This window comes from Gekko japonicus, unplaced genomic scaffold (genome assembly GCF_001447785.1).
Source record: "Gekko japonicus isolate JY-2015 unplaced genomic scaffold, Gekko_japonicus_V1.1 scaffold431, whole genome shotgun sequence".
NCBI lineage: Eukaryota > Metazoa > Chordata > Lepidosauria > Squamata > Gekkonidae > Gekko > Gekko japonicus.
In genome coordinates this window covers 414,577-426,451 of record NW_015162492.1, presented here as the reverse complement: position 1 = coordinate 426,451, position 11,875 = coordinate 414,577, and the positions used below count along the sequence as shown (strand labels likewise).

The following is an 11,875-nucleotide window of genomic DNA, read 5'->3' as shown; positions in this document are numbered from 1 at the left end:
CTCCATCCCTAGCAGGAAGGGGCTGCGGCTCAGTGGCAGAGCCTCTGCTTGGCACACAGAAGGTCCCAGGTTCGATACCTGGCATCTCCACTTGAAAGGGATCAAGTAGTAGGTAGAAGAAGAAGAGGAGGAGGAGGAGGAGGAGGAGATTGGATTTATACCCCGCCCTTCACTTGGAGTCTCAGAGCGGCTTACAAACTCCTTTCCCTTCCCCTCCCCACAACAGACACCCTGTGAGGTGGGTGGGGCTGAGAGAACTCTGACACAAACTGCTCTTTTTCAAGGACAGCTGTGCCAGAGCTTGTGACTGACCCAAGGTCACATCAGCAGGTGCAAGTGGAGGAGTGGGGAATCAAACCCGGGTCTCCCAGAATAGAGTCTGCACACTTAACCACTGCACCAAACTGGTGATGTGAAGGACCTCTGTCTGAGACACTGAAGAATCGCTGCCAGTCTAGGTAGACAGTACTGACTTGATGGACCAAGGGTCTGATTTCAGTAAAAGGCAGAGAGCCAGTTTGGTGTAGTGGTTAAGAGCAGTGGACACTAATCTGGAGAACCAGGCTCAGTTCCCCACTCCTCCACTTGAAGCCAGTCACAGTTCTCTCAGCCCCCACAATAAACCTAACTCACTCGTCACAAAAAGAGCTAGAGTTTCAGGCTGTCAGACAATCTTCAGATCTCCTGGCTATACCACACCCACTGCCACACGATAATGATTAATTATTAGTCGTAAAAGGCAACCTCATGGGATAGTTGAGCCTGCTTCCTGTATTAACCACTAGAGGGTACTGTCTGTCCTTAAATGACAGCACATCAAAGAAGATCAGAGCCAGAGCACAGGGGCCTCCTCTGATGCCTCCCACACCAGCCCTGCCATGTCCAAGAATCAGCAGATACAAAAAAAGCTTTGCAAGCACTAAACATGGTTTTTTTGGGGGGGATGCATGATGTAGAGCCTCGGGTGGCCAGCGCTGGGTTCATAAACACTTGGGAGATTTGGGGGAGGGGTGGAGCCTGGGGAGGGCGGGGTTTAGGGAGGGGAGGGAACTTAGTAGGGTGTAATGTCACGCGGCCCGCCTTCTAGAGCGGCCATTTTCCTCCAAGAGAAATGGAGAGAGAGATGTTTTATTTATTTATCTATTTCCATTTTTATCCCGCCCTCCCCGCGGACCGGCTCAGGGCGGCTCACATTCATTGGTACAAAGTACCATAAATCCACATAAAACACATAAAAACAGTTAAAACATTTTAAGCATTTAAAATAATCAAAGTGCTAAACAGGACATGATTTCCACTTCAGTAAAACGTCCGGGCTCACGCAACGATATAACTAATCTGCAAACCTGGGCCAGCCCACTACCGGTAGTGGTGGGCGGCTCCTAATTGAAAGCCTGGTGGAAGAGCTCCGTCTTGCAGGTCCTGCGGAACTGTAGAAGATCCCACAGGGCCCTGATCTCCTCTGGGAGCTCATTCCACCAGTATGGAGCCGCTACTGAAAAGGCCCTGGCCCTGGTGACAGCAAGCCTGGCATCCTTAGGGCCTGGTATGGTCAACCAATGTTGTGACCCCAACTGTAGTGCTCTCTCGGTTATATATGGGGAAAGGTGGTCCCTCAGGTATGTCGGACCCTGGCCATATAGGGCTTTAAAGGTTTTTAGGGTTTTAATTAAATACATAACAAACCACCGAGCTATCTATTTAGTCCAGATATCAGTTGTAATTCCAGGAGATCTCCAGCCCCTGCCTGGAGGTTGGCAACCCTAAGCTCATATCCCAGTCTTTGTGTGAGGTTTGCAAAATGTGCCCAGGATGTTTGCTGTGCTTATAAAATGCTTTAACCTCCTTCATTCCCTGGAACAGCACATTTCTTCAAAACACAGGGGGGAGATTGCATGGCTAAATGCTCATCTGTATGCAGAAAAAGAATGCGCTGGAAGGCAGAGATCCAACATAGCCTTTTCCCTGACGTGCCAGTTTTGTGCAAGGGGTCAGCTTTTCCTACATGCCACCTGCTGCAGCCTGAAGGGGTACAGTCCAGGAAGAATTTTAACACCTCATCTATTGTTTATGCAAAATAAGAGAAGTTCTATACATTATGCAGATGAGGGGTTAAATTTCTGGAGAGCACTGGATGTGTTTCATATCTTTCATTGTCTATTCCATGCAAAAAGAAATTCTGCATAACAGAAGCATGCATGTAGGAGAGGGTTTAGCATGGCCTTCTTCCTAGTGCATTCACTACATGCAGGGAGTGTTTTTTTTTTAAGTGGGACACACTCATCTTGGCGTAGCACACTCCAGAATTACATGCACACCCTCTTTCAACTCACCAGCCTTTTATGCACAATGAGTGGGACAACTTTGGGCCCCTTTATGACAACAGGACTGCTCCAGTGTGGTTCCAGAGTGGATCATTTACCTCCCCTTTCCATATATGCTTTTGCAGTACTGTTCTCCTTCAACAGTACTTCGGAGGGAGAATCCATCATAAAAAAGTGCTGAATTAGAATTTCTCGTGAAGTTTAAGTCTATCTCCTCCCACCCATGCCTGAATAAGGACCTTGATTTCTTTACTCACTATAGGTCCTAATGTGCCAGCACCTTTTACAAACGTTAGCTCTTTCAGTTGTACGGTCTCTGTATTACCCTATTGAATCCACCTAACATCATTTTGTATAATTAGATTTTATGTTAATCCTACCTTGCCTTATCTATCAGCTGTTTGGAATAGATCTCACTCAATGGACCGATTACCCTTTCACTACTTCTTCTTTCACACTGTCCTGTGACTTCCCCACCCTCCATCCTCTTTGGTTTGGTTTTATGGTTAAGAGCGGCAGACTCTGATTTGGAGAACTGGTTTTGATTCCCCACTTCTCCACATGGAGCCAGCTGGTTGACCTTGGGCCAGTCACAGCTCTCTCAGAACTCTCTCAGCTGCACCTACCTCACAGGGTGTCTGTTGTGGGGAACAGAAGGGAAGGAGATTGTAGGCTACTCTGAGCCTCTGGGTAGTGAAGACTGGGGTATAAAACCAATTCTTCTTCTTCCTCTTCCTCCTGTTGGTTTAACTCTTATTTAGCCACTTTGGATGAATAATAATATATAATAATAATACTTTCCATTTATTAATCACTTTCCCCAGTGAGCTCAAAGTGATGTACAGTTACTCAATATAGACAAGGGACTAACAATGTTTGTAGGGGAAAGGGAAGACAACATATATTCATTTAATTGCACACGCCGTCACTGCCCGGTGTAAACGTCTTCTGGCTTGGCTCCGTCGTTTTCCGCACGGCTGCTTGTTGACCAGGCTTCAGGAACCGTATGTCACTCCATTCATCTGATCATGTGAGCTCTAACTCACAAAAGCTTTTGTTAGGTCTATAATGTGCTCATTTATTTTTTATTTAAACTAATTTATACCCCACTTTCTTCCTAATGGAGATTTGGAGACCCAAAGAAAGAAGAGAACCAGCTATAGGTAGTTATTATGGATTGATTAAGTAATTAAGGTGCAAGAACAAGGCAGAGTATATGGTTTTAGATATGAAGGTTAAATCTTTCTTCCCACTTGGCATGCTTGAAGCTACAAAGCACTGTGAATCCAAATAGGGTGCAGGCGCTTCTTCGCTTCATTCTGGTTACTGATCAGTAGCAGAGCCACCAAGCACTTTTTAAAGTGAGACCTCAGGCGCTTGGAAAACTGGATTGTGTGGACAGTGCAACAGTTTGTGACATTTTATATACTGCTGTGGAATCACAGCACTCAGCACTAAGTCAAGGAACCTGGACTAAAAGAATCAGATTCTTCGGTCTTTGTTAAACATTGACTGCAGATTCTGGGATGGCCACTACTTCCATGCCAATCTCTGAAGTTCTGCAGTGGCTCATTTGCTACTAGAACACGGGATCAACCAATGAAGTTGACTGGTAGTTGACTCAGGAAGCATTTCTTCACACAAGATGTAAAATGGGATTCAGTGTCACAGCGTGTGGTGACAGCCACTAGATTAAAACAAGGTATTAAACAAATTCATGTAGAAAGATGGGTCTAATAAGACGAGGCGGCATCATGTGTTCCAGAATGGCTGCTGACCACAGAGGGATGTTTAGTCTGATCCACTGATGCATTTCTCATGTTTAATGGGACAGCGTCATTGCCATGCTGGGCCAGGCAATGCTTCTGAAGTTTAAGAGCCCTTTCCCAGGCTTCTTCTTCTGCTTTGTTCCATGGCAAAAACTTACATGGTGCACAATGCTAATGGATAGGGAGAAGGCGCTATTACAGAGAAGGACAAACATTATGTTTCTGGGAGCTACTTGCTTTTTTAATCCAGGGCCTCAAGAAAGCTGTTGTTGTTGTTGTTAGCCATTCAGTCGTTTCCGACTCTTGTCGATTCTATGGGCCAGCTCTCTCGAGTTTTACAATCTTGTACTGTTTTCTGGGAGCTACTTGCTTTTTTTAATCCAGGGCCTCAAGAGAGTTGTTGTTGTTAGCCATTCAGTTGTGTCTGACTCTTGTCAATTCTATGGGCCACCTCTTTCCATGTTTTCCGATCTTGTACTGTTTTCTTGAGTTGTTCCATGCTCAGGCTGGTGTCAACTTTTATGGTGTCTAGCCACCGTGTTCTTTGGTGGCCCGGTTTCCTTTTGCCGTTAACCAATCCAAGCATAATTGTTTTTTCTAGTGAGTTCTTCCACATGACATGGCCAAAATAAGTCAGTCGCAGTTTTGTGCCATTTCACAAAATGGCAAGTCAGTGAATGGAGCTAGTCACAAAATGGCAATTTGTACAAAGAAATATACCACTCAGAGCCGGTCTACGAAGGCTTGGGTGTGGAAACCTTTCTTCCACTGTTCTCCCAAAGCAAACCCCCACACCAAAGTGTAACTTGCCATGCAGGAGGGGAGGGAATATATAATTACTTCTGTTTTCCCCTGGAAGAGGCAAATAGCTTTGAATCTGATGCAGGAGGAAAGGGGCAACAGCACGCTCCCTGCCTGTCCAAAGCAAGGGTAAATGTTTGCACACATGATGGAGAAAGAGAGATGGATGAGAAAGGAGCTGGTGTTGTCATTTCCCCATCCAGTGCAAAGGTGCATACAGGTGCTTGCCTCCTTCCACTCAAAGGAGAGAGAAACTGCTGCTTTAGCTATAATGGGAATGATAAGAACGTGATTACAGCAGGCTGGATGGGGGAAAGTTACTTCTAATTGAAGAGTGACCAGTCACTCCCAAGAGATTTTATGCCTGCCTGTGATCTGTTCGATACATCAGAAGGCCCTGGACCAGCTACAGGATAGAGTGATAAATTAAAATCGTCTCAGGCCCTGGGCACACGGGCTGGATATCACGGGGGGAGGCGTGGTTATTTGCCCCGGCACAGTTTGATGCACGATTACACGATCAGACTCGCCAGCGGCACAGCACGGGTCTTTCCCTCGGCACCAGCGGGTAAACGAGGGACCAGAGGGGAATGCCGTGCGCCGGCGCGATCACACCACGGGCGTCTGGAGGCAGCCCGTGGCAAACATTTACTAGTTTTTAAATCCGCATTGTCAGCGGTAAGCCACGGGTGTGCTCCACTTCCCAGATGTTGGGGTGTGATCGCTCCCGGATAATCCACCCACCTTCTGTGCCTCTCCCACGGCAACTTTGCCGTGTGACCGGGGGCCCTGCCTCTCAAGCCGGTACTGCTGGCTAGCTTATTTTCCCCCCAAAGATAAAGATGAAAGTTCCCCCCCCCCCCAATGGGTATGGAGAGCAAGGAAAGCAAGACACAGTGGGTTTTTAGGCTATTCAAGAGAAATAAGCCTTTTCCTGCTAAGAGCTAGCTAGGGCTTTGCATTTGCTGCTGCTACTACTGTGACTATAAGGATTTGCAGGCTTTATCTAAGCGGGCTTGCATCTTTGACATGGTGCACTTAGAGAAGAATGAAGTGGGCAGGACTGTACGGCAGAAGAAGGAGGAGGAGGAGAAGGAGGAGGAGGAGATTGGATTTATACCCCGCCCTTCACTACCCAACAGTGTCTCAGAGCGGCTTACAAACTCCTTTCCCTTCCCCTCCCCACAACAGACACCCTGTGAGGTAGGTGGGGCTGGGAGAGCTCTTGACAGAAACTGCTCTTTTTCAAGAACAGCTGTGCCAGAGCTACAGCTTGCCCAAGGTCATCCAGCCAGGTGCAAGGGGAGGAGTGGGGAACTAAACCCGGTTCTCCCAGATAGGAGTCCAACCACTACACCAAACTGGCTCTCTGGAATGCCCCCAAGTGGCAGCTTCCTGTGGTCAGATAGGACCGTGTAGCCAGGTCAAGAGGTGACAGTCAGTTTCCCATCTTGCTTCAGACCGCAGTTGGATTGTTTCTTTCCAGAACCTGTATCTCTGGCTAATTTGCAGCATCTACATGTCGAGATGGAACCATGGAGCCACCTGTAGCTTTCCTTTTTACTTTAAAACTCAAACCGTCCTTGAGAGGCTGTAAATTTAAACAGTGGAGGGTGGTGGTGGATAGGGTGATTTGTTTAACCCTTGCTGGGCCGTGCTCATGAGGTCCCTTGTCTTTCCTGCCACCTGTAACAGCACTCCAGATCTATTGCCTTCTGGAAGGGTCTCTTCTGGGGCTGTCCTAGATAACAGGAGTTGCTTTTCCGCTGAGAGGATGAGGAGGGAGAAGAATTTAAACAGTCTTGTGTATAACCTAAGTACATCATCATCTCTCCCCCCCCTTAAGAGTGAAAGAAAAAAAAAATAAGAAACCTCTGCATGGTTTGCACATGAAAGAAGTAAAAGGAAGGAAGTGATTAGGGGGAGCCTGCACTGTCCTTTGTGAAGGTTCCCTCCAGATTGCTCCTTAATCCACTCGAGGGGGAAAGACAAAAAGAGGGAAAAGGGAAGATCCCAGATGGGATCTTGTTTGTTGGGTTGCAGCTAAACCCAAAAGGAGCCCACCACAGAATCGTGAGGCTGCCATTGAAACGGAAGCACTCTTGTCAGGCACAAGACAGGAGTAAGAGGCAAAAAAAGTGTGTGTGTGTGGGGGGGGTGAGCTGCAGGCCAAACAGTTCTCTTTGGGGCTCCTCCACTCTGCAAAGGCATTCTCCCCCCCTCCCCCCCCCCCCCCCCCCGCAAACAGAGGAGTTTCCTTTGGGCTTGATTTTGTTGTTGGCTCCTTTGATGTACTTAATCTCTCGGCTCCCCTGCCTTTACACACACACACACACACACACAGAGGCACGCAGCTGCTCTGGACGTTTAGCCAAGGGAATCCAGAGCCAGAGCCTCCACGCACCCGATCCCTCCCGCCCTCCCCCCCTTTTTTAAAAAGTGGTTTCTTTGGCGCGGGAGGGGGGGCTCTTCTTGGGGATTGTAGCGAGCAGGCAGCGCGGGCGGGCGGGCTCCTTCCCTGCCCCCGACTAAACCCCGGATTGATCCCGGCTGCGCCTGGCACGGCGCCACCCCCCAGCCCCACAGCTCCTTTGCCAAGGCGGACAGGGGGGGGAGGGGGGGCTCTCGCTCTGCTCTGCTCTGCCTCCGCTTCCTTTGCCTCCTTCCCCTCCTCGATGAGAGCGCCGCGCTGAGCCGCCGGGGAGGCGGGGAGCTCGCGGGGAGGCTGCTGGGGAGCCCGGCGGGCGGGGAAGGGCAGAGACGCGGCGCCCCGCGGACGCTCGCTCGCCCCAGGCCCTCTCCATGGACGCCGCCCGGGGACGCCGGCCCGGCTGGTGGGGGGAGTGCCTCCGGGCCACGCTCTGGCTCTGCTGCTGCTGCTGCCTCCCGGGCTCGGGCAGCCCCACCTGGACCCACGCCGGACTCCAGTACGCCCCCCGGAGGTAGGTGACCCCCCCCCGGCGGGGGAGGGGGAAAGAGACGCGCTCTGCATGGGGGGCCGCTCGAGGCAGATCTTTCCCCCCCCTCCGGATTTGTTTGTTTGTTTGTTGACACCTCAGTACATTCGGGATTGCTTCGGCGCCTGCCTCTCGTCGGAAGGTCGGGCTTCTTATGCAGCATCCTGTTTCCCAGAGCAACCGGGCAGATGCCTCTGGGAAAGCCGTAAGGCAATCGCCTTTCCCCGGTGTTAGCGCTCCGTTCTGGTGCACTGCCCGTGAACATGGAGGCTCCATTAGAGTAGCCTGGAAGGGGGGGGGGATGGTCTCTCCCTTTAACAGAAGCTTAATGGGATATTCCCCAAGGGGCGGTCTTTACCTCCATGCCATGCAAAGCTCTTCCACGCTTGAAGCCTCCCTTAAACAGCCGGGACGCTTCCCTCCTGTTAGAAACCTTAGGCTCCATTTAGCTATCAGGATGTGTAGCCTCTGATAGACCTCTCCTCCTCCTGGACTTTGTCCGGTCATACCGGCTAGGTTTTCTCCGTCACTTCTTGTGGCTGTGAGTTCCACAAGAACCTGCGAGTTCCACCTCGCAGTCTCAGACCAAGAAGCATCGTGCGATTCAGCAGTCAGCATCCTTATTCCAGCGGGAGCCAGCCTGGCATCTTTGGGAAGCTCTCCAAGTAGAGCCAAAGCAACAGCCCACCTCTGCCTCCCCCCCCCACATCTGCTAGAGAGTGTCTGAAAACAGAATTTCCATTTATCCATCCTCTATCAAAGTGCCTAATCCTTTTTTTAAAAAGCCATATAAGGTCATGAGTATCTCTCCTACCCCCCCCACCCCCATTTTGTGGTTGTGCATTCCGTAAGGACATAATTGCCTTGCAGGATCAGGTCCACAAACTCCAGAATAGCAGCTTTCCTTATCCCCGGTATTTAAAGAGATTATTGCCTCCATGTTTGGAGGTGCCATCTAACATTTGCGGCTGTTACTTGATAGATGCATTCTCAGTTGTGCAGATGTGTGGCTTTGTCCAATCTCTTTTAAAAGCTACCAGTGGACCTCACCAGATGTTGTGACAGTGAATTCCATTTTTTAAAAAGACGCGATGTGTGATAAGTGCTCCTCCACCACCTTCAAATTGTATCCTAATCCACGTTTGCTGAGCATTTGGAACCAGTGCAGGGCTGCTTTGCTTCCAAAAGTTGCCTAATACAGGCAAACATTCAACAAGTGAAGCTGTTCCTAGCGTAGAATGGGGGAATGTTTTAGTGGCTGAATTTCTGCCTTCTGCACAGCTGTTGAAGGCACTCTGGGAAAAGGCTGTCAGAGCCACTTAGTGTGTGTCTATTGGGGACGCAGCATTGGCCAGTGGTTACTGCCTAACACTGGAACTTAGAGGAACTAGATTCTTCTTTTGGCCACTCCTGCATGGTGAGTGATGTGTGGGACTTGGATGTGGACGATTCAGAGCATTCTGGATTGGCTTCAGGGAAGCAGCCAATATTCTTCCTGGCCTACTTTGCAGGGCTGCTGTGTGGATAAACTGATGCTCTTATTTACCATTTCTGTCCCCTTTCCTTTGGAGCGTGCGAAATGCGTTGCAGGGGTTCTCAGTGCTTGGCCAGCTACCATAGAGAGTACACTAGGAACTCTGAATATCCCCCTCAAATCTTTCCTTTTACTTTCAGAATCAGAGGCATTTCAAAAAATAAGGAACAGAGTATTGGAGGTAGAGCTAGCCAATCTGTACAATGCAGCTAATAAGACCTCCTCTCCTGTTAGCCATGGGATACTTCCCACTGTAGGATTTCTCCCTAGTTATTTCTACCAACTACAGACTTCAAAAATGCATAGATTTTTTTTCTCTTGCAAGGCTTAATGTTTTACCTTCAGCGATTTTAACCAGAAGATTTCAGTGTATACCACTTACTAATTGCCCTTGTTCAAATGGAACTATTGAAACAGTGCCTCATGTATTGTTAGTGTCCTTATTATAATAATAATACACAAAGTATTTTATCTCCAATTTTATCCAGCATTATGGATTTTCCGATACATATAAATTGTTTCTACTTAACAACACTGATGACAATATAACCGATTCAGCGACAAAGTTTTTATATGTTGCTGTTCTTATACGAAGCCATATACTGTAATTTTGGGACATTTCAGTTTGTGATTCTTTTTATATTTGGTTCTTTTATGTATTTGTTTAATGTTCTCCCTTTTGTAATGCCAGTAAAGGTTAACTAACTAACTAACAGTTCTGGGAGGCAGCTAGTTAGCATTCCTAATGTACTGGCTGAGAAAGGGCAGCCTGCTTAAGATCTTCCAAAGAGCTCAGCAGGAGTGTGAAAATAAGATTCTCTAATTGCCCTGACCTGGATAGCCCAGACAACCCCGATCTCATCAGATTTTAGAAGCTAAGCAGGACTGACCCTGGCAAGTATTTGGATGGGAGACCTCCAGAGAATACCAGGGCCAGGAGGCAGAGGCAGGCTATCAAGCCACTTCTCTGAACCTTCTCCATACCCCAGTAGGAGTTGCCAGAGGTCACCACTTCCAGGCATGGGGGCATGCATGGCACACACAAAAATGCAAAAATACAAAAAAAGAAGATTCTCTAATCTAAGGTGGCTTTTTCTGACACCACGGATGTTGAATTTACCTTAAGAAAATATTGTCCCCAACTATTACTATTTTCAGTGGTCACTCATTTAATTTGATGTTTCCATAGAAACCTCACAGACTGTCTGGACTTTTTGCATTCCATTGCCTAGAATTTTCTTTGCACCCATATATATCTGCAGATGTAGGTGTGTATGTGTGCATTATTATGTACATATTATATATGACAAGTGGAGACCCGCAAGAAACTTGCGGAATGGTTATCCTATTCCTCACACCTTTGCTTTCTCCTCTCTCCCTCTACCTCTCTCTTTCTCCCTTCTGCCCCCCCTTTTTTCTTTTTCTCCTCCAGCTATGGCATTATACTGATCTGTAGTTCCTTCCCTCCTCCAATCTCACCCTCCCCAGGCTCCACCCCACAAATGTCCAGGAATTTCCCAACCTGGAGTTGGCAACAAAATTTCCTTCCCACACAACAGCCAACCTACCTTTATCTGCCTCTCTGTCTGCAACTTTCCATCTCCACACCCCTCCCCCACAGCCTCTACCTAGGAAAATTACAGTCTTTCTCCACAGTGGGGACCAAAGCAGCTTACATTATTCTCTCCTCCTTTTTATCTGCACAACAACACTGTGAGGTTGACTAGGCTGAATGTATGTGACTGGTCCAAAATAACCCAGTTAGCTTCCACTGCAAGATAGGGATCTGAACCTGGGTCTCGCAGACCCTAATCTGAAGCTCTAACTGATGCACCGCACCGGCTTTCATAGGGTGGCTGCTGATGAACAGTAGCAAGCAGCTGGGCCTACTTGAGTCATGCAAATCAGGTGGTATCAAGTCACCCAGAGGGTGCTGCCGAGGGATGCCAGCCTCCAGGTGGGACCTGGGGATCCCCTGTAATTCCTGCTCATTTCCAGACTACAGAGATAACTTCCCATGGAGAAAATGGATGCTTTGGAGGGTGGACTCTGTGACATTGTACCCCACTGAGGTCCCTGTCCTCCCCAGGCTCCTCCCGCAAATCTCCAGGAGTTTCCCAGCCTGGACCTGGCAACCTTATCCAGAATCCCCTGTCGGTGGCCAGGGGGGGAACCTGGCAACCCTAAAGTGCTGGCAGGCCTAGGCTTGGCAACCTCTAAATGGGGCCTGAAGGAAACCCCCCACCCCCAGACTTACAACTGAACTCAAGGCAGCAGAGATCTGTGACTCCCTGGAGAAAATGACTGCTTTGGAAGGTGGACTCTGTGGCATTATACCCAGCTGAGACCTCTCCCTTCCCCAATCCCACCTCAAAACCTCTAGGGACTCCCCAGGCCAGGCCCCAAGGCTCCCCCCCTCCCTGAAAGGCCAACGGAGGCCTGGAAAAGGGCCCTTCCCCCACCCCCTTTGACTCACAGAGCCAGTTAGAA

General features: G+C 48.8%; 1 protein-coding gene across 1 annotated transcript in view; it reads left to right on the top strand.

The window, feature by feature from the left end:
• Positions 1-7,696: 7,696 nt before the first annotated feature.
• Positions 7,697-11,875, top strand: part of EMID1 (EMI domain containing 1) — a 105,096-nt gene continuing 100,917 nt past the window's right edge. Inside the window, exon 1 of the mRNA XM_015406014.1 lies at positions 7,697-7,836. Within this exon, the coding sequence (XP_015261500.1) occupies positions 7,697-7,836 (140 nt within the window). The remainder of the gene's footprint in view (positions 7,837-11,875) is intronic.